Source organism: Aspergillus candidus (genome assembly GCF_002847045.1).
Source record: "Aspergillus candidus strain CBS 102.13 unplaced genomic scaffold BDW47scaffold_28, whole genome shotgun sequence".
Lineage (NCBI taxonomy): Eukaryota > Fungi > Ascomycota > Eurotiomycetes > Eurotiales > Aspergillaceae > Aspergillus > Aspergillus candidus.
Genome location: NW_020194033.1, coordinates 315,470 through 338,912, shown reverse-complemented (window position 1 = coordinate 338,912; position 23,443 = coordinate 315,470). Strand labels below are relative to the sequence as shown.

At 55.0% G+C, this 23,443-nt stretch overlaps 9 protein-coding genes across 9 annotated transcripts; 3 read left to right on the top strand and 6 right to left on the bottom strand.

Moving 5' to 3' along the window:
- Positions 1 to 316: 316 nt before the first annotated feature.
- On the bottom strand, positions 317 to 2,325 carry BDW47DRAFT_132134 (uncharacterized protein; the record flags this gene model as incomplete). Its single annotated transcript, XM_024817493.1, has 2 exons — positions 317 to 2,046; positions 2,134 to 2,325. The coding sequence occupies 2 exons, from the start codon at positions 2,323 to 2,325 to the stop codon at positions 793 to 795; spliced, it is 1,446 nt and encodes a 481-aa protein (XP_024671364.1). The 3' UTR covers positions 317 to 792.
- A 489-nt stretch (positions 2,326 to 2,814) lies between these two features.
- On the bottom strand, positions 2,815 to 5,822 carry BDW47DRAFT_107343 (chloride channel protein). Its single transcript, XM_024812990.1, has 7 exons — positions 5,257 to 5,822; positions 5,128 to 5,195; positions 4,710 to 5,069; positions 4,575 to 4,652; positions 4,193 to 4,518; positions 3,787 to 4,141; positions 2,815 to 3,737 (listed from the first exon to the last, which is right to left on the bottom strand). The coding sequence occupies exons 1-7, from the start codon at positions 5,729 to 5,731 to the stop codon at positions 2,823 to 2,825; spliced, it is 2,577 nt and encodes an 858-aa protein (XP_024671363.1). The 5' UTR covers positions 5,732 to 5,822; the 3' UTR covers positions 2,815 to 2,822.
- Positions 5,823 to 6,071: 249 nt separating this feature from the next.
- On the top strand, positions 6,072 to 8,649 carry BDW47DRAFT_39560 (CCCH zinc finger protein). Its single transcript, XM_024818919.1, has 2 exons — positions 6,072 to 8,271; positions 8,328 to 8,649. Exons 1-2 carry the CDS (start codon positions 6,388 to 6,390, stop codon positions 8,568 to 8,570), a joined length of 2,127 nt encoding a protein of 708 aa, XP_024671362.1. The 5' UTR covers positions 6,072 to 6,387; the 3' UTR covers positions 8,571 to 8,649.
- A 472-nt stretch (positions 8,650 to 9,121) lies between these two features.
- BDW47DRAFT_118187 (uncharacterized protein) lies at positions 9,122 to 12,318 on the bottom strand (the record flags this gene model as incomplete). The annotated part of the gene is made up of 8 exons (XM_024815177.1): positions 9,122 to 9,231; positions 9,283 to 10,758; positions 11,308 to 11,651; positions 11,703 to 11,827; positions 11,885 to 11,946; positions 12,003 to 12,034; positions 12,086 to 12,105; positions 12,190 to 12,318. The coding sequence occupies 8 exons, from the start codon at positions 12,316 to 12,318 to the stop codon at positions 9,122 to 9,124; spliced, it is 2,298 nt and encodes a 765-aa protein (XP_024671361.1).
- Positions 12,319 to 12,598: 280 nt separating this feature from the next.
- BDW47DRAFT_39550 (synembryn) lies at positions 12,599 to 14,827 on the top strand. The gene is made up of 7 exons (XM_024818918.1): positions 12,599 to 13,035; positions 13,097 to 13,171; positions 13,227 to 13,303; positions 13,352 to 13,510; positions 13,559 to 13,681; positions 13,737 to 14,593; positions 14,653 to 14,827. The coding sequence occupies exons 1-7, from the start codon at positions 13,008 to 13,010 to the stop codon at positions 14,747 to 14,749; spliced, it is 1,416 nt and encodes a 471-aa protein (XP_024671360.1). The 5' UTR covers positions 12,599 to 13,007; the 3' UTR covers positions 14,750 to 14,827.
- A 336-nt stretch (positions 14,828 to 15,163) lies between these two features.
- On the bottom strand, positions 15,164 to 17,672 carry BDW47DRAFT_132131 (protein kinase family protein; the record flags this gene model as incomplete). Its single annotated transcript, XM_024817492.1, has 3 exons — positions 17,456 to 17,672; positions 15,787 to 17,406; positions 15,164 to 15,735 (listed from the first exon to the last, which is right to left on the bottom strand). Exons 1-3 carry the CDS (start codon positions 17,598 to 17,600, stop codon positions 15,164 to 15,166), a joined length of 2,337 nt encoding a protein of 778 aa, XP_024671359.1. The 5' UTR covers positions 17,601 to 17,672.
- A 269-nt stretch (positions 17,673 to 17,941) lies between these two features.
- BDW47DRAFT_107337 (WD40 repeat domain-containing protein) lies at positions 17,942 to 19,392 on the top strand. Its single transcript, XM_024812989.1, has 2 exons — positions 17,942 to 18,333; positions 18,401 to 19,392. Exons 1-2 carry the CDS (start codon positions 17,975 to 17,977, stop codon positions 19,302 to 19,304), a joined length of 1,263 nt encoding a protein of 420 aa, XP_024671358.1. The 5' UTR covers positions 17,942 to 17,974; the 3' UTR covers positions 19,305 to 19,392.
- A 64-nt stretch (positions 19,393 to 19,456) lies between these two features.
- BDW47DRAFT_107336 (putative lysophospholipase) lies at positions 19,457 to 21,692 on the bottom strand. Its single transcript, XM_024812988.1, has 4 exons — positions 21,488 to 21,692; positions 20,320 to 21,438; positions 19,876 to 20,240; positions 19,457 to 19,807 (listed from the first exon to the last, which is right to left on the bottom strand). Exons 2-4 carry the CDS (start codon positions 21,299 to 21,301, stop codon positions 19,505 to 19,507), a joined length of 1,650 nt encoding a protein of 549 aa, XP_024671357.1. The 5' UTR covers positions 21,302 to 21,438; positions 21,488 to 21,692; the 3' UTR covers positions 19,457 to 19,504.
- A 72-nt stretch (positions 21,693 to 21,764) lies between these two features.
- Positions 21,765 to 23,336, bottom strand: BDW47DRAFT_107334 (histidinol-phosphatase). Its single transcript, XM_024812987.1, has 3 exons — positions 22,906 to 23,336; positions 22,650 to 22,833; positions 21,765 to 22,582 (listed from the first exon to the last, which is right to left on the bottom strand). Exons 2-3 carry the CDS (start codon positions 22,806 to 22,808, stop codon positions 21,812 to 21,814), a joined length of 930 nt encoding a protein of 309 aa, XP_024671356.1. The 5' UTR covers positions 22,809 to 22,833; positions 22,906 to 23,336; the 3' UTR covers positions 21,765 to 21,811.
- Between the last annotated feature and the right edge of the window lie 107 nt (positions 23,337 to 23,443).

Below are 23,443 nucleotides of genomic sequence, written 5' to 3'. Positions count from 1 at the left end.
CATCATCATCAGAAAACATCCAGCTGTGGAACCCCGATTACCTCCTCTTGGCGACAGCCCGGGGTTCTTGGCCGGGCGCCTTACGGAGCAACTCCAGAGCAGACATGGACCTCTGGCTCTATCTACGGATCAGATCGCTCGCATGACCAGCATGCGAGTTGTCTTTACTGGGATCCAGGGCGGGGCAGATTTCTTAGTCTCTGCGTAAACGTCTCGGGCCACTGAGGATAGGATGCGGCCTTCCTCAGATAGGGTAAAACTCGACTGAAGATCATTCCTTGACCAGAACACGAGAGTGAAATCTGACTGACTAGCGTTTCTGGGCAATATTAGGCTCCCAGCAAGGGGAAGGATGACAATCCCCATCAATTCCCCATCAAAGCACGATGTCGACTAGTATGCAGCGCCACCTTCGCATGGACTCTACCTCGACATGCATCCTCCACTTGGGGATTTCCTGAAGACGCACACCAGAGTCATTGACCTTGTACATGCATCCGCCGAGGCTCGTCCTGCTATGGAGATTCACGGTCTTTCCTGAATCGTGACAGAGGCTTGAAGTTCATATAAACCGAATGCGTAGATGAGGCCATGTATAGATTAGATTTTGTTCCGCATTCCATCGTTTTCTTGAGGAAAAGAATCTGTAGGCGAGATGTAAGGCTGCCTACCACCGCGATTTTTTTTAACCCATGGAATGATCGGCAAGAGCAATGGTTTCCCTGACTCGTCATCTGACACAATACCAAACAGGGAAGTAACCGCTCAGCCTTCTGATAGATCGCCGATCAACTACTCGAGAGCGTTTTCGAAATACGGGGTCGGGATGGGGTCATCCGATGACTGGAATAAATCCGCCCCGTGATACCAGGGACGCAACCCTCGATTCGTAAAGACGCCACCATAACGGGTGAGCGCATCCCATGCGCACATGCTGTCAAGGGTCGATTCATAGATTGTATCAGCAAATCGAAGCCCAAAGAACTTGCGAAGCATGTGTTCGGCAAAACAAAACCGGGAGTCTGGGAGTCTTCGACCGTTCCCATGGGTGTTGGGAATGCCGCCCACCGCCCCCATGAGGGGAAGAAAGTCCTCCATGTACTGGAACCCGAGATAGTTCCTTTCTTTGAGGGTCTTGCTTGCAAGTCTGGGCAGCGCTGCGGTCGCGGTCACATGGGTCTCGTCCCTGACGGTAACCTGTAATGGGACGAAAGACCCGAAGAAGATGGCGAAGATAGCGGGAATATCCTCGGGGGGTTCTTTGGACTCCTCCTGCCTTTCTCGCGGTGCGTCCCAGATGAACTGCTGTGGGCTCTGTTCAATCAGGAAAATAAATTGAAGAATCTCGTGGAACAGAGTCTCCGCATGGGAGGTCTCCAGGGACTGCGGGTTTTGGATCGGTGCATATTGTCCAAAGGTCGAGAAGAGCGTCGGGGGCGGAGACCCGTCTCCTCTCCGACCTGGCGGCGGAGGCCTCATCGGCGGGTCCAAGAGTGCCCTCTTTCTGCTCTCCTCCACAAATACATCTTCCAGGGGCTGGAAGGCTTTCTCGGACTGGGTCCCGTCCGGAACCTGATACGCAGGAACCGTGGAGAGATATCTCCGGTCACTTTCTGCAAAACAGTCGTTCGTTACGTCGGCGAGGTCTTCGCCGCTTTCCATGATTGTGATGAAGGCCGCGAGAAAATCCGCAGGTCGGTCCCCCGAGACAAGGGGAGCCAGATACATTCGGTAGAGGATGGCACCTGCAGTCAGATGACGGTAGATGGCTCGACAAAACTCCTCTCGCCAAATGTTCCACGCAAAACGGGCCCATTCAATGGGCCCTGCGTCGCACTGGTCATCTGGCATCGAAATGAACAGATCCTCGTCCGATGCGAGCATTTCACTTTCCAGGTATCTGGTGAGCTTTTGTAGGCCCTGTACCTGTTTCAGCTCCTCCAGGGAGGGCCAACGGGTCTCACAACTCAGATCCGAGACCGGAAACGGATCTGGTGGGAGCTCTCCTTTTTGGATGGCATCTTTGGCAGTCTGGGTTGCCCGGATCTGCGCGCGCGTTGGGATTAATGCCAGGCCTGTCTGGGGGGAGGGGGGGGGGGGGGGGGGGGAGCATCGTCCGGAGGGGAGACCTACCGCGCCGATCGCATCAGTCCAACCTGGGATTTCGGCTCGTCCAACGTGCCAGAGAATTGTGGGCTTGTTGAGCTCCCAGGTCAAATGGATCCGCTTGCACGTTAGAATCAGGCCGCGTAGCTGGCGGAAGGAATCACAGCTCTGGAGGATGAGAGCCACCACCTCCTGTGGCAGAGAGGTGATAGACTTCATGAGGGGGTTATGAGATAGTCTGTATAGTTGATCCAGTAATGCTCAACAATGCTGATTAGTACTGTCGGCGTGTCGTGCAGGAGGTAGCGTAGCGATTGGAAGACTCCCTTGAATATATATACATGGGCTGCGCCCCCGCAGGCCCCACAGAGCTTCTGGTTAGGCCACAGTCCTGCAGTCCTAATGGCACAATCGTGTCTATTTGACTAGATTTTCTGGGCAGAGCGAACATTTAGCAAATATCCCCCATGGTAATGTTTTCTTTCCGTGCCTTCTGTACATATTGATTTATTTATTCGGTTTTCTTTTGGTTTAATCTTTCCTATTCATTCCAGGTTCTAGTCTAAATCAGATAACACAAATACCAACAGCATAAATCAATAAAAGGATACCAGATCCGAAAACGTTCTATATAGTACAAGAAGGGGTAGATCTCCAGCCAAAGGAAAATCAAAGAAAGGAAAAAAAAAAAGACAATAAGATAGAGAAAATAAACCTCATTGTCGTTCCTCCAGCTCCACAAACCCATCATCCTCCTCCTCCGACGTTCGTCCCCCGGGAACACCCCCTTGCCGGTCACGACGATCAGGTGCGGCGGCCGCCCCAGCTGCAGCACGCGACTTCATCCACCACGGCGACGACCGTGAGCCCACCCACTGCAGGAAGCGCCACAGTCGGTCCTCCAGGGTATCGGCGGGGAGTCGATCGGGACCGCCGAGCGCAAGTGACGGCGGGTTAGTGGCAGCCAAGGCTTGTTCCTCGGCTTCGACCTTGAACTGGTACTTGAGGCAATCCTTGACGGTAACCAGGCCGGTCAGACGACCGCGGTGTTCGACGAGGATGACGCGCGGGCCCATCTTCTTGAAGATCTCCATGACGGTCTCGAGCGGCAGGCGCGGATGCACCGTCAGCGGGGTGTGGTCTGCGTAGCCACTGAAGTCGACGTAGTGGGCTCCTGAATTGTGCTGAATGGTGTCAAAGGTTTGCGGTGGGGAGAGGTGGGTGCGGGAGATGGAGGCGGAGGCTCGTCGGGCGGCGGACGCATCGGCTGCTTCTTTGGTGAAGACGCAGCGTGCGTTTGGGGACAGCATGCCGTCTGCGCGCGCGCGGTCGATCGCGTACCGTAGTTCGGTGCGGCCGATGTAGCCGACGAGGATCTTTTTGGTGCGGTCTTCGACGATGGGGAAGCCTTGGAATTTGTTGTCGCCGAGGAGATGCTCTGCTTCGCGCACGGGGAAGTCCGACGCGGGTAGAGAGACGGGGTCGCTGGTCATGGCGTGTGAGACGGGCACGTTGAAGACGTGGTCTTTTTTGTTGTCGAGGAAGGGGAAGCCGTTGGACCAGATCATGCGGTCGGCGATGCCTCCATTTCCAAACCGGTCGCTCACGGCTTTGGTGATTCCGACCACGATCTATATGGGTTAATTATGGGATAGAGTCTCTAGTTAGGCGAGGACGTACCATCGTAGGAAGGATATAGGTCAGGGCGCCGGTCAACTCGAACATGATCACCGTGACAGAGATGGTCAGGTGCATAATCCCACTCAACGCCGCAGCTGCTCCGAGAAATGCGTAGGTCCCTGGCGTGATACAAGGGACGTCGGGTTCGCATGCCGCAAACAGTCGCGAGTCAGGGAAATGTTCGTACAATACTTGGACGAGAATCCCGACTAGCCGACCGAAGGAGGCACCAATGGCCATCGACGGCACGAAGATCCCCGCAGGGACTTTGCAACCATAAGAGATAATGACGAGGAAGATCCGAAGGATGGTGGCAATTCCTAGGGAGCTAACCATTTCCCATCGATACGTCGAACTAGACTTGGGTCAATAATGGTCAGAGTCGAGTTTTGGACGGGTTACTCACTCGCAGAGGCCATGATAATCATGGCCGCCGTCACATTCCCGGAAAAGTATCTCCATCATTTCCGTCATGTTGATCTTCAGGAACATGTTCGGGTAGCAGATGAGGGCTGTGATTGCTGCCAGCACCACCGCCTCCACGACGGGAAACTGGGAGAGGTATTTCTTTCGGAACGCTTGCACGCGCAGATTCCACTTAATCACCAATGCGCCATACAAACCACCAAAGACGCCGATAAGCACGAAGAACATCAGCTCAAAGAAGTGCCAGGTGCGATCGTACTCGACCTGAAACATGACCAGCTGGCCCGTCCGGAAGGGGTTCATCATCTAGACAGCGTATTAGCCACAGGAACCGCCTTTCTACCACGCGTATAGCGACATACAGCTAGCACACCAATTGCCACCAGGGCGCAGAAGTAACTCCGCCATAATGTTTTGAGCGGGAAATACGATGCCATTTCCTACGATCCAGTCAGTCAGCGCAGGGGGGTAGATCAGGATCACCCGGATATACTCACCTCCAGCGAAAACAGCACGCCGCCAATTGGGCTACCAAAGGCAACGGCCACACCGGCTGCCGCAGTAGCCGTCAAGACCTCTCTCGTCTTCGACGCATTGCGCTTGTACTTGCCGAAGAGCCGCGAGATGACGTTGCCGGCACAGACGGCGAAATGGACGCTGGGGCCCTCTTTTCCCACCGACAGACCCGACGCAATAGCCAACGGGAGCGCAATCGATTTGATGAGAAGCGTCCATCCACCCAAAAACCCTTTCATGACGAAACCCGCGATGATGCACTTTATCTCGGAGATGCCGGAACCTGCGGCATACGGGGCGAATGTTTTGACCAGGACGGCCGCGACGAAGGCAAATAGTACCTTAAAAAAAAAGGGCATCAGTTTAACGGTCGGGATGACCACGGTAGAGACGACGTACCGCAAAGAATACGTAGAAGACGTAGTTGAATAACCAGAAAGGCGTCCAAAGCCTCCACTCGGGACAGCCTGCCATGCACGACAATCAGCAACCTTGCCAAAACCCGCACCAGAGTATTGAATAGCCCACCTGATTCTGCACCCCAGCAGCAAAACTGTTCGTTGAGGTAAAACGCCGTCGTACAATGGCCCAGCTTGATGTCCGACAACCACTCGGTGATGATATTCAAAAAGCCCGAGATCAACCCAATCACCGCGCCCACGATGGTAATAACAAGCCACGACTGACCCGCATCGTAGAGCTCGCGCACCATGCGCCTCCATCCGAACGCGCCGTCCTTATCCCAGAACCCGAAGCCGTCTCGTCGCCTGGCCCGCCGTCGCAACTGTTCATGAACCGCATCCTGGACCCAGTCGATTGTCGTAAAATCCTCATATCGTTTGATCTCGCTGACCTCTTCCGTAATCGTCGGGGGAGTCACATTTTCCCTAGGGGACTCAATCGGAGAGGACGGCGACAGGCGTGATAACCTCCTCCAATCCCGCCGCTCAGACAGGACCGAGGGGGATCGGACGGAGGTTGAAGAGGTGGGGAACGAACTCATACCATGGGTTCACTAAGCGACATGAGCATAGTCGGAGGGTGGGAGTGCAAGGATATCAGAGTGTGGGGAAGAGAAGGGAGGGAAACAAAGCGTCCTCCATCTATGGAATCCGCTGTTAATTTAGTACTGATTGCCGACTATGAGTTTACTGCCTCCTTTATTCGGGATGCCGCCCACGTGAGACCACCTGACGACGCCTCCGCTTTGGGCCAACACCTCACCGCATTGATGTAGATGACGTGTGCATGGAAGGATGAGGGTGCACTCATTGAAATCCCTGGCACTACTCTGTAGTTCATCTACACCATCCACAATTCTCTCCCATATCCTTTATTTGTGCATCTCGACTGGATCTGTTATGCAGGGATGAAGATGGATGACATAATAGATGTCGACGCAGCTCCAGCCAATAGTATTCGACGATCTTATCGATGAGTCTGGACCAACACGTGATCTTGTGATCGGCGTTGCCTGAGGCCTTTTTTGGGCCGGAACGGAACAACTCACAGCGTCATATTGTGAGGTTGTTTTCTCTCTCTCTTTCCATCTTCAACTTCGCTTTCTCTCTCTCCCATCTTTCTCTGTCTGACCGCCCTGTTTACCCTCTATGATGGAGGGGTGATGTTTTAGTCCGTCGGTCTTCTAAAGGTCTCGCGATGAACAACCCAGGAGGCTTCTCGTTTCCTCCTCCGCCGCCGCCGCCTCCGACCTCCCAGCAACAACAGCAAGGTCAGCAATCCTACGGCCAGACCGGGGGATATTCCGCTCAGTATGGATCCAACTACAATAATGGTCAACGGGGTGGGCGTGGCGGTGGTGGACACAGAGGTCGTGGCAGAGGTTATGGCAATCGAGGAGGTCGCGGTGGGCATTACATGTCTCAGGCAGCAGCTCCGCCGTCGACCGGTTATGCGCCGATGAACTATGCCGGTTATCAGCCGCAGTCGATGGGATCTCCTTCATCCGGTATGCCGACCCCGCAGTTCAACGCCCCGACGCCGACACCCAATTTCCAAAATGCTCGCAATCCGGTTGTCCCATCTCCACAGCCCTACGCGCAGGCCCCTGCGGCCCACGCGGGACAGTATTCGCCCCAGCCGGGCTATGGGGCAGCGTATACCCCGTCCAATACACAGCAAGCAACTCCCTATCACGCCATGGCAACGAACCACCATGCGGCCCCGCCGATGCAATCGCCGATGATGGGACCACCCATGCGCTGGGGGTTTGAAAACCCGGCCCCATTGCCGGGGACCTTCCCCGGGAATCAACGTGGGAACCACCGGGGAAACCAGCGAGGATCACGACAGGCAAATGTCCACCCTCATCATGCGGCAGCGGGCGGGAGACCAATGCACCAGCCCAACAAACGAGACCACAATTCGGCCTTTGGGAAACCCCAGTCGGCAAAGCCCCGGATCCCCGCCCCTCCCCCGGTCCCAAGCTTCGGAAGTCCTCTGCCTTCCAAACCACCACCCCCCGCAGACGCGACCCGGAAACCCAAGAAGAAGAAGAGAAAGCACAACCAGCTAGGGTTGACCCCCAAGACGGAAGAGCACGAATCCAGTGACGAGGAAGATGACGCGGACGAGGAATCGCGGCTTGCCTCGGGAGGCAGCGACGGGCCCGCCACGTTGCAGATCAGTTACCGAGGACGGACGTCCACATTGCAGAGCGCCGCAGATATCGCGGCCTGGATCGCAGAGCGGAAGAAAAAGTTCCCCACGCAGGCAAGAGTCGCCGAAAAGCAAAAGGTCATGGAAGAGGCAAAGAAAGCCCGCGAAGAAGTGCAGCGACAGAACCAAGCACGAAAACAGGAGGCAAGACAGCAGCAGAAGGACGCGCGTGCCCAGAAGGCGCACGAGAAGCAAAGCCGCGAGGAACCGCCAGCCCCCGCTGGAGATCCGATCGACGCGGCGGAGAAGGCCAAACAGAAGGCCGATAAACTCCGACGGAAGCTCATGAAGGAGCAGAAGCGAGTGGAGAAAGCGGAGGCAGACGCCGAACGGGCTCGGATGCGAGTCGAGCAGCTGCAAAAGGGGGTCGCAAGCGGCCTCGAGACGCGGGAAGATGCAACCCAACCGGCTTCTGGGGCTAGATTGGATACGGACCGAGGCCTTCCCTCCGACAGCAATGCGAAGTCCACTATCGGTGCGGACACAGGGTCTCTTCCCCAGAGCGCAACCAGCAGTGGTGTCACCCCAGGGGTCCCCGACGATGCGGAGTCCGCCATTTCCTCCGACAGTTCCGACAGCGATGATTGGACCTCCTCCAGTGGCTCCGAAGATTCGTCTTCTGACTCAGAAGACAGCGACGATGGTTCCGCACCCGAACAAGCCACCTCCCGCCGCGAGGGACCCGAGCGCGTACCTCCGCCACCCCGCGAAGCCAAGAAGGCAATATGCCACAACTTCGCGCGCAGGGGGCACTGCATACGCGGAAACAAGTGCAAATATCTACACGAGACGCCCGAACGCGGGGCGAAGCCAAAGCAACAGCCTGTCCCGGAGAAGCAAGGTCGGAAGGGACTCTTGCAGGCGGTGAGTTCTCCCTATTCCGTAGGAGATTTACAGCTTGCTAACAGTGTTTTGTTCAGCTTCTGGACCGCCAAAAAGGAGACGATGACCGCAAAGTCATGGAGGCGATCATGTGGCTGGGGGAAAACGGCAAGCTGGACGCACCGGAGGGGGAACAAGCGCCTCATCCGGCTGTCGTTGACAACATCACTACCACCAACAGCAACGATCCAGATCTAGGGACTGGGCAGGTGGCTGATGAACATGGCTCTGAAACCGTTCCCAGTGCCAGTTCGGACAACCCCGCAGCTACTACCATCTAGCTGGGTTTGGTGTAGACAGACAGTCTATGCCGTACAAATAATTACGTCGATATGATAACGGGACTTAGCTTCATGCTCCGTAGATGTTTGACTCACCCATCGTATGTTTTCGATGTGGTTTCACGTACACAGGACGGATAGTACAATCTAGAGAATAGTAGATCAAACCCAGCCTGGCCAACCTCGGGCCATGTTCACGTACCTGTCGATCTATGGGCCTTAAACCTTTCATTGGCCAGTGAAATCCAGACATCCTCACTGAAGCAGGAAAGGATTGTCATCGTGAGTGAGTGTCCTAGGGGAGTTCAAGCATTTAAAGTTGTATACAATCAAACAAGTGTAACTTGTAGGAAAGAGAAGGGGAGAAGGAGAGAAAGCACAAGAATAGACCAAAGGAAGGAATCTAAAGAGAAAGCGCTTGATTTATTAAACTCCCAACAATTAGTTACTACCTATAAAATACACTCAAAAGAACCCGTGAAAAGACTACTCCCAATCCCAGCAACTCCAGTTCCCAACACCTATGCAGCCCCGTGCTCCAATACGCCTTCCTATGTCTTCTTTTTCTTCTTCCGGATGAGGTTCCCCTGGAGGACATTGACCTCAGACGCCGCAGACGAAGCCGACGGCTGCGGGGGTGGGGGTGACGACGACGGTGGTGCTATGGTAGACGAGGCCGTAACGCCCGCGTCGCTCTGGCTATTCTGTGGACCATCCTCGACCTTCTTTCGCTTGCGAACCAGTCCCTGAGCTAGCACATTGCCGCTGGGCTCAGCAGTGGGCGTTGGCGCGCCTGGCACGACCGACTCGGAGTCTGCTGCTGTGGTGGGTGTCTGTTTTCCGACGACCTGCTGCCCAACCCATAGTTCGTCCGTTAGGGAGGCTACTTTGTCGGCCCATGCTTTGCTGCTGGCGATGGAGACCTCTTCGTTGAAGAAGTCTTGATCGAGGAGGAAGTTGATGGCTGTTTTGTAGTCTTCTTCGCTGAGGACGGCGTGGCCCCTTCCTTCTGCGGGCCAGAAGAATGGGTTGGTTTCGGTGGTTGTGGTCGGGGCTTGGGGGGGTTTCTCTGCTGTTGGAGAGGGGTCTTTTGTAGGTTTGGAGGAGTCGTGGGGGAGTTCTGATGGAGGTGTCTGTGATGGTTGTGGTGGTACGGGATGGGAATCCGCGGGGGTCAATTCGGTCGACTGCGATTTGTCTCCCGTGGACGGTGCCGTTGCCGACGCTGTCTCGATAGGCATCGGTCGCGAACTAGTCATCTGGACCGAATTGACCATCCCCGGGGGATTAATGACCAGCCACAGGAACCCAACCAGCCTACCCGCCGAGCACTCCTGTCGGAAGGACATCATTTCCCAGAACTGATCCAGCGACCGGACGCTGCGCCACTGGCCCGACTGGGCCGTCCGGGGTAGCTCATCATCAAGATCAGTCAAGAACCGGGTCTTGGGGTCGTCAGGAAAGCGCGGGACCAGACAGCGCGGCGGCGCACGGGGGTTATCGCAGAGCTGCTTGAGCGGATAGCTGTTCAGCCAGCGCGGGCGATCCTTGTCATCGGATTTCGCAGTGGGAGGGAAGAAGCCGCGGGTTTCGAACCGGTCGCAGCCGGGGACGATCAGAAAGGCCGTTGCGGAGTTGCGGGCGGATTCTAAAACCCCCTTCTCGTCCGACCCTGATTCGGGCTCGTACTCCCGCAGGATGGGGTCCACCGCGCGACACCACCACTTTATCAGACCCCTGTCGTCCAGGACATGCTTGTTCGGGTTCTCGATGCTCCCCGGGAAGAGGTACTGGTTCTGGGCACGCGCGAAGAGCGAGAGGAGGAGGCGGACGCCTGGGCGCTGGCGGGTGCGCACGAGGTAGGCCAGGAAGGTGTGGGAGATGCGACGGAGGAGGGACGCCTTGGGCGCGACCTTTTTCAGCTGGTCCAGGTAGCCGGTGGAGTCGGCCTTGGAGACGAAGATGGTGGTGAGATGCGCGGCGCTGTAGACGAGCACCTCGATGCCGAAGACGATGAGATCGGCGGTGCCGGACTCGTCAGACTCGACGGGCACGGACACGGACAGGAAGTGGTTTTCGCAGAAGGTCGGCTCGGGTTCTTCGCCTGGTGGAGCGGCGTACAGCGCGGCGCACGGGGTGGGCGTTGACGAGACATGGCGAATGGTCAGCTTGACCCCGGTGGGGAGCCCTTGGGCCAAGAGATCCCCCAGATCGCCCTCGACGTGGGACATCGGGAATGCAGTCGGGTCGACCCTACAGACGCGGGGAGGGAGGAATCATGCGCGAGGGTTTGTTCTGGAATTGGGCCTTGGATTTGCGCTCCTTTCGTGACGTCGATCCGACTTTCTGACGCGCTTCGACCCTTTTTTTGTTCGCGCGAGGTCACGTGTCCTGTTCGTTCATTAACAAAGAAGATCGAGAGAGAAAGCGATGCGATTTACTCCCAACAGGATTTAGGACAATTTGGGATTTTCTAACAATGGGTCTACTTTCTATAGGTGATTGTCATTACATGGGATGGTTCAAAAGTAATCCGCCACGGCCTCAAGGTCGTCCGCGTTTAACAAGGTCACCCCCTCCTGCAGCAAGAGTCTCCAGATCAGATTCCGGATTCGTACGGGGAAGTATGGCGTCTCCCAGTACCGCGCACCGATCCCTCTCTCCTCGGCGACTTCGATCTGTGCCCGAAGGTCCTTTAGCTGTTTGTCGTCCAGCACCGTATCGACGCTATCCGCACCGAGATTCACCGTGCCGACGGCGTCTTTAAAGCTGGTCGACGCGATCGGCGAAATCAGTGACGTGATCGCCGCGTTCTCGGGCTCGTCAAGGGACTCGAGTTTGGCATCGTAGAAGTAATCCCGATCCTCCACGGGGCCGACCATGCTGAGTGGCGTGTCTCCCGTGCCGATGATGGTCACCGGACCAGTCGTGAGCGTCTTGTTGTTCTTGAGCGTGGTGAGATAGCCCTGTTGACGGAGCGGCTCGAGCGCTGATATCACGGCCTGGAAGGTCTCCGGACCGGATGTCTTCACGTCGATGAAGAAATAGAGTGTTTGCGCGGTGTCGGTGTCGAAGACCCCGCTGACTCACGTTACTTCCTGGGAACCATTGTGGTTATCTGGAAGGACTTACTTCTTCGTAGGGGAGGTGACGAAGGGCGTCTGCGGGTTCTGACGCTCTAGGACGTCTAGGATGGGATTGATGTAGAGCGACTCCAGGGTACGCTCGTGCGTTAGAGAAGACTCGTCATGGCCGACCTAGACGGGACTCAGTCAGAAGCTATTGCTCCGAGAGATGTTGCATTTGATACGCACGTAGAGGGTGTCGTTGTACAGCCACACATCTGCTTCGGTGGACATACACCCGTTGGAGAGGCCTTGAGACAGTCAGGCATGCAGTGCTCGTTCAACGCTACCAACCGGGATGACTTACCAGTATAGAACGGAATATCCCGCCAATAGTCACTGAGAAGGATTAGCCATGCCTCTGGAGGTACCATGTACTGTGTCACTTACTTGTGGGAATGGACAGGGATCTATAGCTCGAATTGAAGAAGCTTTAGTCTCTTATTGCAAGTGCAACATGATAACCCCACTGAATTTGAGAGAGGATCACTCACCGGCAAGATCCCCCTCGTCAGATCCGTAGGATAATGATAATTGTCGCCGCGATGGGTGTTATGTAGAATGGCCTGCATCTGCGTGGCGGCGGCCGATAGCGGCAATGCCAGCAAAAGAAGGGATAACATGGTCAAACTGTCACCAAATGGGATTATCCAAATGACACGCTACCCTGAAAAGATAATACAAGAGCTGGGGAATCAAGACCACAATTAAGACATTTGACAGCGCGTTGGTTCAAATAGAAAACAATGCATGGTTGTCGGTTCGGATTATATTGGTTTATGCACAGCAGTGCCGGTGCTCAGTCAGCAATCCCTTACGCACAGTCTCAACCAATCAGGTTCACTCTCCATCCTCTCGTTTGACGACATGAAATGTATCATTAAGGCAGGGGGATACTATCATCTTTGCAAGCGTGTTATACCCCATGGATTCATCTTTTTACCAGAATTGGCCTACAATCCAGACAGACAGAGGCCTCATTCGGGGTCAATGTGGGGTTTGCAGCCTCAGGCATTCTACCCGCCTGAACAAACTGGCCGCAACAACATCAGAAACTCCTCACCAGATCACGAAGCATTCAGACAATCTCATTGTTCGCATTGTCTTTAAATTCTCATCTACATTTTTGTTATTGCTGCTCTGATCAGTCGCAGCTTACTGGGTATACTGGTAGACTGTGGACTACTCCCAAGCTCTCGCGCGACCCCCGGATGACGTTAGACGAGGAGTGGATCTGAGCTCTCGTCTAATCTCGGCCGTATTTTGATCTCCGAACTAACAGGGGTAAGGCGACCAGAAGAAGTAAGAAGAAATGAATTTGAGTACAGTTCAAGGCCCAGGTATGGATTCGATCGAGATCTGCTCCCTTCCCAATGCGAGATAATTGATCGTTTCCGATAGAAAAGCTGCGGCAGGTCAAGGAGCTCCTGGGCTCACTGGAGGAGGACCTGAAGTCCAAATCACTGACGACTGCTCGTGAGTTGGAATAGTCTGCACTGTATATGCAAAATCCCAACTGACAGACTGGCAGAGCGGGTTCAAACGCTGTTGCAATTGAGACAGCATGGCACGGTCCCAAGTAATGCCGACCCCATTTACTCGGAGCATGTATGCGACAATGCATCCCCTTGTCTGTACTGTATTAACTTTTGTTAGGGAATCGACATCCTCTCCAAGTACGGGGTGGAGGGAGAGACCGTAGAAGTCCGTCGGGCAGCTCTGCGATGCGTCGCAAATGCCCTACTTTTAGTTCCCCAGACGCGTGGTTATTTGATGGCCACTCGCCGGGGTGGACGTTTGGCGGAGATGCTCAAGGTACAGTAGACACCCCTAGATCTGGAGTTTCGTGGTTGACCCGGATAGTGTGATTCGTCTGATGACGAGATGGTGATCAGCCGCATCTTGTTTCTATTGACGTACGGCACGAACCAGACTGAATACGAACACATACTCAATCAGCATGGGTTGGCTGATAGTGTCCACTATGTAAGTACCCCCAGTGCCTGGACCGGCCGAGACCGAGACTCACTTTGCATGCCAGCAAATCGTCCGGCATTCCAAGCAGTTCCCCAAGTCCGGGAAGCCGGCCCTGTCTCAGATGGATGAGCTGGCCCTCATCGACACCCTGAAATTGATCTTCAATACTTGCAAAATCTCGGACTTCAAGAATGGCGATATGGTCACAGGTTTTGAGAAGGCATTCTCCGCCTCTATCCCCCCCATCTTCAAGATGATCAGTCGGATGGAGATCCCCGAGCAGCCGTTGGACGGGTTGCTCAGCTATCTCATCAACTGCCTGACCGTCCTCGACCTTAAGAACGAGTCGAACCACCCCTTCGACAGCAGCCCGCTGTTCCCGCCCTCCGACCCGAACTGCAATGTGGACCGACTCGTCCTCATCCTGGACCGCGCCACGGCCACGTACAAAGCCGAGGACCTCGAAACGAAGGCCGCTCCCCTCCTGCACGCGCTGATCATGATGGCCGAGGTGGCTCCGGAAGGCCCGCGGAAGCAGATGCAGGCGCTTCTCCTGCCGGAGGGCAACGACCGGAGTGAGCCCATCGGCCAGTCCGACACGCTGCCGTCCCGGCTGTTGAAGCTGTCGACGTCGCCGAACAAGAACCTCAAAATCACCATCTCCGAGCTCCTGCTCCTCCTGTCGGACAACAACGCCGAGACTCTCACTCAGAATATTGGCTACGGCTATGCGGCGGGGCTGCTGGCCTCGCGCGGCATGGAGATCCCCCAGACGGCCGGCGAGGCATTCGCTACGAACAGACCCGCGGTCAACCCCGTCACGGGGCAACGGTGGGATGCCGAGCCGCAGGACACCGGGCCGCCCATGACGCAGGAGGAGAAAGAGCGGGAGGCAGAGCGGCTCTTTGTCTTGTTTGAACGGTATTTCTCCGGCTTTCTCTCGGCTCGTTATAAACCGTGCATCGCTAACAACTCTATAGGGCCCGGGCGAATGGACTGCTCAACGTGGAGAACCCTGTCAGAGTGGCTGCTCAAGAGGGGAGACTGGAGGAGCTGCCGGATTCCGACAGTGACTGATGTGCACTTGTGCCTCAGTATAACGCTATAAATATGGTTGATATTCTCCTAATGTTGCCCATAGTGGTTGGATTCTCCCAGTGTTACTCCTGAACTCAGTATCTAGATAGATATTATTCAATCTAATATCACACTTACATAACTCCGGGTGCCTAGAATTTAGCGGAATTTTTGGCTCACCTATAACTAGAACAGATCCTAGGGTCCTGGCACTGTGCTAGATTCAAGAAAAGCGCTACTTTTGTCACTGAGCAACTGGTTTTTATCTCCCAATATCCTTGATATCCTGGGTATCTCTGGGGGATAGTCTGATTTCCCTAACAGATTCTGAATATCAAGTTCAATGAGCTGCATGGATAACTGACTACTTGCACTATCCGATGACCAACAAGACCGGCTTGCCATAATCTTGCTTTATTGGGTTAGAACCCCAGGGTCTTCACAAGCAGCTTTGAGCATGGTTTTCATCTGTGAATAAAGTCCTTTATTCTCCTCTTCCCACCGTCCACCATTTGGAAACACCATCTTCCGCAAGCGATTCACCCAGGGACTCAAAGGCTTGTAGAACTCAGAGAAGTATTCGTCTGTCATGCGAATAAAGTCACCCTCATGTGCTACAGCTCCTTTCTTCAGCTCGGCCAACTCCTCGAGATCCACGTAGTTCCATCTTTCGAATCTGCGCACAACTTTGCTCACACTCGGACCGTCATGGTGTATGCAGATCCAAAGGATGACCCAAAAGAATGATTCCAGGTCGTGCATAAATGAATGTTTCTCCCCTAAGAGCAGACCTATGGCCATGAATGCTCTAGTTCCTGTTTTACCTCTTGCTCCGGAAGGTTGTTCACGTTGCTCCTTGATGGCAAGATCCAAGTCGATTAGAAAGGCTGGCCATGAATGCTTTCCGCCATCCTTGCTGAGAATAAGGTTTCCAGTGGAGATATCTCCTTGGAGAAACCCCGCTTTCGTATGCAACGACTCATAGCCTTTGAATATCAGTATCAAGATATTTCAAAAAGCGGTATTTGCGCTCTTACCTTCTATGCATTCAGCAAACGCAGAGAGCATGGCGACACGCGACCCTGCTTTGTATATAGGCACCCCATAATCACGAACAACAATGCGCCGATGCACCCTATTCTCCTCCGGACCGTGCTCACTTCTAGCTGGAGAGGTAGAGCAGGCGCGCTTGGTCGGCGGCTCAGCAGGGCCAAGATGGCTGGATGTCCGCTTCCGTCCAGCACTGCTGGTAGAACGGCCTGTTTTCGCGAATTCGGCGGCGGTACTGGGACTAGCATTGGAGTGACCCTGGTGGTGTCTTCTAGCGTGTTTCAAATCAAGGCCTTTACGCACGGCACCTTGAATATCATCATCTTTTCCATGAATCTGCACCGTGCCATGGTAGTAATATCTAGCCACATTAACGACTTCTTTTTCGGCTGCCTCTCGCAGCAACTCCCCTTCATCCTCCCTTTCGGGATACTGCCATGAATCCTTGACGACAAGAGGTTTGTCTGACTCATCTTCATGGTGAGCTTTCCAACAAGTCGTGGCTCGACCAACAACACAGGAAGCACCTCTCATTAGTCCATCAAGAAAGAGACGCTCTGGCTGCCCATCCCGCGTGATCTCGATAAATCGATTCCCGTCTGAAGTGGAGATGATACTAGGATCATAGCCTAACTCCTCATTGTTCATTCGAAGGAATGCCAGAATTGCCGTAACGAATCGGGCACCTTCTTTGTTGATATCGAATGGTGTAGATGATATAGCTCCCACGCGATCAAATTCCCAAAACCGCATGATGGGACCGCATAGAGTGAATCCCAGGACGAATCGGCGAGTATCTTGAGCAGCGAAGACTTCCCTGGCATACCGTCCGAGATCTAATAACGTACTAGAGGTTGTATCCATCTTAGGGCTCCGTTTTAGTACTCCCATGACGAGTATTTGTGACCAGTGGGTCTGGTTACCAGTCATTTGCGGGGCCCGGGCAAATCCAACATCGAGTTTCCGAGCAGCTGTAGAACCTTGGAGTGGCTGGTGAGGCCATCCCAGGATACTGCGACAGTCCTTTGTTGTGAGGGCTTCTTCTATCGCGACTTCGTTGATTTTGTCGACCATTGTAATCAACCAAGCCAGAATCTGTTTTTCTTCCGCGGGCTCAGGCCAGCCCTGCCAGCCAACCTGGTCAGCATATACAGAATCATCCCCTTCTTTGAGCCTTCTGAACACGGCAGCGGCCGCCTCCTTGAGACCCTCCACGGCAAAGTAGGCCTCATCAAACCCAGGTACATCGGTGTATAGTGATCCGAGCTCCCCCCTCAACACAGCATCAATGTCATTTCGGTGTTCGTCAGAGTTTGAAACCGCGCTTGTAGAATGCGAATGCGGTGTTTGCCCAAGATAAGCGGGGGGGGTTGATTCTGCGGCGGCGGCATAGACCTCATCCCAAATGATCCCATCTGATTCTCGGTCGAGGACCGCGCCCAACAATGGTATGAGTCGTTGAAAGTCAAACTCACCGGCATTGATGCTTGAGCTTAATCTTGACAAGTCACTGAAAAGGTTTACGTGTCCACTGATAGGAGGTAATGAACGAGAAGCCGGAAGGGTTTGCAAAGCCAACATCAGGTTAATTGATAGATTCTGACGAGCTACCTCTCAATTAGAGAAGCTCAATTGAATTTCAAGGAGTTCCCTTACCTTCTGGGTCCAACTTGCGGAAGGATTCAACGGAACATGGGAGTCCTGAACTCTCGCATACTGAGGTCAGGTCATCGCGAAAGGAATCCAATCCCTCGCCGATCGGCTTCTGTCCAATGGCCTCCGCTCTGGAAAGCTGGGCCATTCTGGAATGGCAAAGCGAATGGATCGCGTTTCTGTGAGGGGACTATACATCGGAGAAAGTACACGGCATGCTCGACCGTAACCAAGCGAATGGGAATGCAAAGACAACCTTGAGCGTCATGTAGTTTCAAAGCCGGTGTTTACCTCTATTGTTACGCTCCAACCAATCACAGTTAACTAGCGGGAAATGAAAATCCAACGGGCTGAACAATCTGATTGGCCAGTTTAAATCCCCCCACGCACCAATCAAAAGCAATGGAAGATCCCTCGGTCCGCATCCACTCAAAAAGGCAAAGACCTTTCCTCATATCAATTCCATACTACCGACTCCAGTTCAATTCAATTCAATCCCCCTCTCCCTCAGATCAAGTCATTATGTTCGACACGGTCTGCACCCTGCCCCTCTCGGCAGACCTCTTCTCGCAGGTCGTCCACCCCCGCGAACCCATCGTCTCCGTGGGCCTCTCCACCGGCCACGTCCAGACCTTCCGTCTTCCGACAGAGGAACTCGACAGCGAAGATGACCAGGCCTCGACCTCGTCCTCGCGCAATGGCAGAGGTCACATCGATACCATGTGGCGCACGAGACGGCACAAGGGCAGCTGTCGGTGTCTGACGTTCGGCATCGACGGCGAGACGCTCTACTCGGCTGGGACGGACGGGCTCGTCAAGGCCGCCAAGGCGGAGACGGGGGTCGTCGAGAATAAAATTGCTATTCCGACGGGGAAGGATGGGTGAGTTTACTTATCCATTTTCAGTTAAATTACTCTTTCTCCTTCGGGGAAACTAATGCGACTAAAGATCAATCGATGCCCCAACCGTCATCCACGCGCTCTCCCCGCAGACGCTCCTTCTCGCGACCGACTCCAGCGCCCTACACCTCTACGACCTGCGCACGCCGTTCTCGAAAGTCTCCGCGCGGCCGCAGGCAACGCACCACCCGCACGACGACTACGTGTCGTCGCTGACGGCGCTGCCGGCGTCGGATACCAGCACGTCCGGGTTCAGCAAGCAGTGGGTGACGACGGGGGGCACGACGCTGGCGGTGACGGATCTGCGGCGGGGGGTGCTGGTTCGCAGCGAGGATCAGGGCGAGGAGCTGATCAGCTCGACGTATATGGGGGGCTTGTCGAGCGCGGGGACCAGCCGCGGCGAGAAGGTGCTTGTGGGGGGGTCGGATGGCGTCCTGACGCTGTGGGAGAAGGGCGTGTGGGATGACCAGGACGAGCGCATCTATGTCCAGCGGGGGAGTGGTAATGGCGAGTCGCTGGAGACATTGACGGCGTTGCCGGAGGATCTGGGCAAGGGCAAGACTGTTGCTGTTGGGATGGGCAATGGGCTTGTCAAGTTCGTGCAGATTGGCCCGAACAAGGTCGTGTCGGAGGTGATGCACGATGAGACGGAGGGTGTGGTCGGGGTGGACTTTGACGTCGAGGGTCGTATGGTTAGTGGTGGTGGTCAGACCGTCAAGGTGTGGCACGAGGCTGTCGGTGGGAAGAATGGCGCCGGAGCGAAACGCGCGTATGGAGGCAGCGACGATGATGATGACGAACACGACAGCGATGATGACGACGGCGACGACAGTGATGACAGTGAGCGGGAAAACCAGAAGAACAACAATGCCCGACGGAAGCACAAGAAGGGCAAGGGCAAGGAAGCCGGCGGAGGAGGCCACCACGTCATGGCGTTCCACGACATGGACTAATCAATTGCTTTGCTGTTATCTGATACCCAAGCCTGCAGAAGAATCAAACAAAAGTGAAGACAGCGACGATCGTCCTTGTACCAAAGACAACCCAACCCAAGAGTTCAAAAGTATATGTATTAATGACATGTATCATATTGTACCTAGTTAGATTTTGGTCCCCCTCGCCCTGTTATCCCATACAGTAGGAAGGCATATCATCACGGCGCCGATCCCGATAGCACAGACTGCACGTGTACATCGCTGGCGTCCACCATCTCGCGGGGCCCAATCCCCGCTAGACCCCACACGCCCGGCCGTCGTTGCGCCAGCAGGAGCGCCGCGGGGCGTTCGTCTGCATTCAGATGCGCGCCGGACTTCCGCAGGAGCATCACGTTCTCCGAGAGCCCTGCATTTGCAGCAAGGAATAGGGGCGTCCGTCCGGCTTTGTTCCGGATGTGTACCGATCCGCCTTGTAAGAGGAGGTAGCGGAGGATAGCCACCGAGGACGTGGCTGCGAGATGCTACAAACAAGAAAAAAAAAAAAACCAAGTCAGCGGCAGGACAAGATCAAGACAGATGAAAGACATACGATAGGAGTATTCCCAGAATAATCACAATCATTAAGCAGCCAGTAATACTCAGACTTAACGATCGCCTGGACACGGTCGAGATCGCCCTGCGCGATGGCATAGCCCAAGTTCGCGAGACCTTGGACCCGCTCGGAGAGAGCCCCGTCCGGGTGCCGGAAGACGGGCTGCGACGACTCGGTCAGTTCCCCGCGGAAGGAGACGGACATGTCGCGTGCGACGGACTCGGGCGTGGCGTCGGGGTGGGCGAGGAGGTATGCCAGTTTGGTCAGTGCCGCTTCAGTGGTCATGTCTAGACCGGCGACGACGCCCGCTCGGGATAGGCTCATGCCTGCTGCGTAGACGGAGCTGACACTGCCTGTGAGGCCTGGGAGAGAGTTAGCGATGAAAACGAGTTAGAGAAGGGAAGGGGGATGACGGCTAGGTTAGAGGGGGGGTTGACTTACATTGTGTGATATTGACGATGACGATGCCTCGCCTGATCGCGTCGGCGAGAACCTTCGTCATGGCATTATCCTGGCCATGCGGTGCGTTGCCCGCACCGAATGTCTCCAGGACCAGACCGCGGAGACCATCCAGGCGCAGCACGGCGTCCACCATCTCGGGCTTGATGCCGGGGAAGATGCGCAGGCAGGCAACATGGTTGGTGTCGAGGTTAGTCTGGATGCTGAAATGTTCGATGTTCCGGGGCCGGTTGACCAGTTCCCAGTGGACAGACGTGCGCATGGACGTAGTCACCGCTAGAGGCGGCGCATTAGGCGAGTCAAAGGCCGCAAAGTCACTGGCGGACACCTTGACCGCGCGGTTTCCGCGGAAGAGCCGGTTGTTGAAATACAGACAAACCTCTGGGATGACGAAGTGGCCCGCCACGACGAGCGATCCCAGCAGGTTGTCCGTGGCGTCGTTCTGCAGCTGCAACATGGGGGCCTGCGACCCCGTCAAGACGACAGTCTTACCCAGGTTCTGGAGCATGAAGCTGAGCGCGGAGCATGTGTACGCTAGACTGTCCGTGCCGTGGAGCACGACAAAGGCGTCGAAGAGCGTGTAGTTGTTCTCGATGGCGCGAGCGATCTGGGCCCAGCCCTTGGCGTCAATGGAGCTGCTGTCCAGGAGCTCCTCAAACTCGTAGGTTGTGTAGCGCACTCGTCGGCCGTATGCGGTCTGTGGCGTCCGCAGACTCGGGTGGCCTTTGATGGTGCCCGAGCTGTCGACGACGACGTCCATCGTCGTTGCGCGCGAGCCGTCGTGGAAGGATGGCACGCGCGCCATGCACTGGTCTTGGAACCCTCGCGCGGGGACGAGGCCCGAGGATGACGGTCGCATGCAGATCGTGCCGCCTGTCATGATGATGAGGACTCTAGATTCGGGGATGTGCGCCTCCGATTGCGACTCTGTCCCCTCTGGGATGGCTCCATCGAGGGTTGCCATGTTGTGGACAGGATGTGTTCACAGGCTGGGAGCGTCTATAGGTCGTGAAATCTCCCTGATGAATCGTCTAGATCGGATTGAGAAAATATGCCCTAAGCTTGCGAAATACTTGCGATCAAGACCCTCCTCGCATTCTCCTGATAAAATCTCTTAGCATCCATCATGCGACATCCAGCTATTACGTACAGTAGGGTTCCTGTGCGGAAAAACCTAGTCGGGCGTTGTCCGATCGGTTGAATAATAGTGGTACTGTGGTAGTGATTGGTGGGGCGATCGATCCACCGATAACACTTTAAAGGTAAGGATGTCCCCACTGATGGTTAGAGCGGGGGTTTCAGGCGGTTGAAGTCGGTCGATTGAAGTCGGTTGAAGCTGTAAGGAGGGAGAGGACAGAAGAGGGAAAGGTGTGATAGGAGAAAAAGAGCGGATGTTGGGCATTTATATAGTTGCACTGCGGAGTACACCAATACAAGAATATCCCTGAAAATTATCTATCTACCCAATGTATTACTATGCATATGCAGCCCAAAATGGCCTCGTCTTTAATTCCTCCACGCTGACCTCCCGGACACAAGTCCGCGGAAATCGCGCATCAACGCCCTCATCCCCCAGAGCGAGATAATGCAGCTTCGCGATCCCCACCTGCTCGACGAATGCCAACACCCGGTGGAAATTCAGTCCGACCTGGTCCAACCCGTGGCTATCATCGGATAGACAGAACCGGCCTCCGCGGGCCAAGAATTCCCGACAGATCTCTCCGCTGGGATACGGCTCCTTCATGCCTTTCCGCAACGCCGCCGAGTTCAGCTCCAAGATGCCCCCGTAGCTCGCTACAAAGTCCAGATTCCGGAGCACCTTCTGCCAGACGCCCGGCCAGGTCTGGAAGCTCCGGTCAGGATCGTCGCTCTTCAGCCGGATCAGGTCGAAGTGGCCCACGACCAGCGGCTTCAGCTTCTGCAGCATGTCGAGCTGCTCGTCCAAGTACGCCTCGAAAACCAGTTCGTCCGTTCCCCCGGCCAGCTCGCGGGCCTTCTCGTACAGCGGGCGGTCGTAGTCGATGGGGACGGTCTTGGTGTGGTGAATCGATCCGACAAAAAATTCGAACGGCTGGCGGGAGAGGGCTTCTTGGATGAGGGTGAACGACGAGGGTCGGATCCAGTCCGTTTCAAACCCGATCAGGATCTGGATCTGCGAGGCGTATTTAGCGCGCAGTCTTTGGGCCTCCGCAATGTAGGCGGCCTCGTTGGTGACCATCTCTGCGACTGTGTTCCCAGCCTCGATCTGTGCAAGCTGCATTAGCTATTTGACTGATTGTCGGATTTCTTCTCGGGTCCGGTGCTCGTTTTACCTCTTCGGGGTAAAAGTCAACTTCATCCCGTGGCATGTGTTCCGTCAGACAGAAGACTTCGAATCCTTTGGCGATGGCCAGCTGGATGACCTGTTCCAGGGAGTCTTTGGCATGGCCGGGGCAGAACTGGCCCGAGTGGCTGTGATGGGAGAAGGGCATTTCGTGTGGTGACTGTACGACCAGTCTATGACAGGTTATTACGGGATTCAGAAGGACAGTCGAATGCTGTACGGCTTAATGGACCTGATCCACGCACCTGAGTGACTCTGATGACCGATTCTGATAACCCCGCTGCGGGGAAGACCGACAGATATGACAGTGAGCAGAGTTGGAGAATTCGGGGGCGCTTCGCCAGTTCGTTCTACCCAAGACGCTTGAACCGAACACCGCGTGTCAGATCTAGAAAACTGTCCGAGCGGTTGGAGAAGATCAGATCTTCGCTGATCATCGGCCGGTCTGTTGATTCACATCGTCGTCATTCTGCCCCCTCTTCCCGCCTTGCGATAGGCTCGGATTTGCATGACTCTGTATAACTCTGGTTGGAAGTGTAATCTTACCAAGGAAGTGTTGTCGATGAAGTCAAACTAAATGGGTATATCGATCTGACCTATGTCTGCATATGTCAGACAAGCAGACAGTTTGATAGAGTGGATCGGTCACTTGATGCCTCAGGCCGCTATATCAGACCCAAATAAACAATATGACATCTCGTGTGGCCACTTTCCTCCTTCAAATACACGGTTATCCAACTGTCTATAACTCTCCCTAACCACCTACAGCCCATTCCAGCAGCC

Bases quoted from the DNA above. Each gene is read 5' to 3' on its own strand.
- BDW47DRAFT_107337 (XM_024812989.1), top strand. From the start codon at position 17,975: ATGTTCGACACGGTCTGCACCCTGCCCCTCTCGGCAGACCTCTTCTCG. The intron at 18,334-18,400 runs GTGAGTTTACTT...ATGCGACTAAAG, and splicing joins ATTCCGACGGGGAAGGATGG to ATCAATCGATGCCCCAACCG.
- BDW47DRAFT_107336 (XM_024812988.1), bottom strand. From the start codon at position 21,301: ATGGCAACCCTCGATGGAGCCATCCCAGAGGGGACAGAGTCGCAATCG. The intron at 20,241-20,319 runs GTAAGTCAACCC...ACTCTCTCCCAG, and splicing joins CATCGTCAATATCACACAAT to GCCTCACAGGCAGTGTCAGC. The intron at 19,808-19,875 runs GTATGTCTTTCA...TCTTGTTTGTAG, and splicing joins ATTCTGGGAATACTCCTATC to CATCTCGCAGCCACGTCCTC.
- BDW47DRAFT_39560 (XM_024818919.1), top strand. From the start codon at position 6,388: ATGAACAACCCAGGAGGCTTCTCGTTTCCTCCTCCGCCGCCGCCGCCT. The intron at 8,272-8,327 runs GTGAGTTCTCCC...TGTTTTGTTCAG, and splicing joins GGAAGGGACTCTTGCAGGCG to CTTCTGGACCGCCAAAAAGG.
- BDW47DRAFT_39550 (XM_024818918.1), top strand. From the start codon at position 13,008: ATGAATTTGAGTACAGTTCAAGGCCCAG. The intron at 13,036-13,096 runs GTATGGATTCGA...CGTTTCCGATAG, and splicing joins GAGTACAGTTCAAGGCCCAG to AAAAGCTGCGGCAGGTCAAG. The intron at 14,594-14,652 runs GTATTTCTCCGG...ACAACTCTATAG, and splicing joins CTCTTTGTCTTGTTTGAACG to GGCCCGGGCGAATGGACTGC.
- BDW47DRAFT_107334 (XM_024812987.1), bottom strand. From the start codon at position 22,808: ATGCCCTTCTCCCATCACAGCCACTCGGGCCAGTTCTGCCCCGGCCAT. The intron at 22,583-22,649 runs GTAAAACGAGCA...CAGCTTGCACAG, and splicing joins TTGACTTTTACCCCGAAGAG to ATCGAGGCTGGGAACACAGT.
- BDW47DRAFT_107343 (XM_024812990.1), bottom strand. From the start codon at position 5,731: ATGAGTTCGTTCCCCACCTCTTCAACCTCCGTCCGATCCCCCTCGGTC. The intron at 5,196-5,256 runs GTGGGCTATTCA...CGTGCATGGCAG, and splicing joins CTGCTGGGGTGCAGAATCAG to GCTGTCCCGAGTGGAGGCTT. The intron at 4,653-4,709 runs GTGAGTATATCC...ACTGGATCGTAG, and splicing joins GCGTGCTGTTTTCGCTGGAG to GAAATGGCATCGTATTTCCC.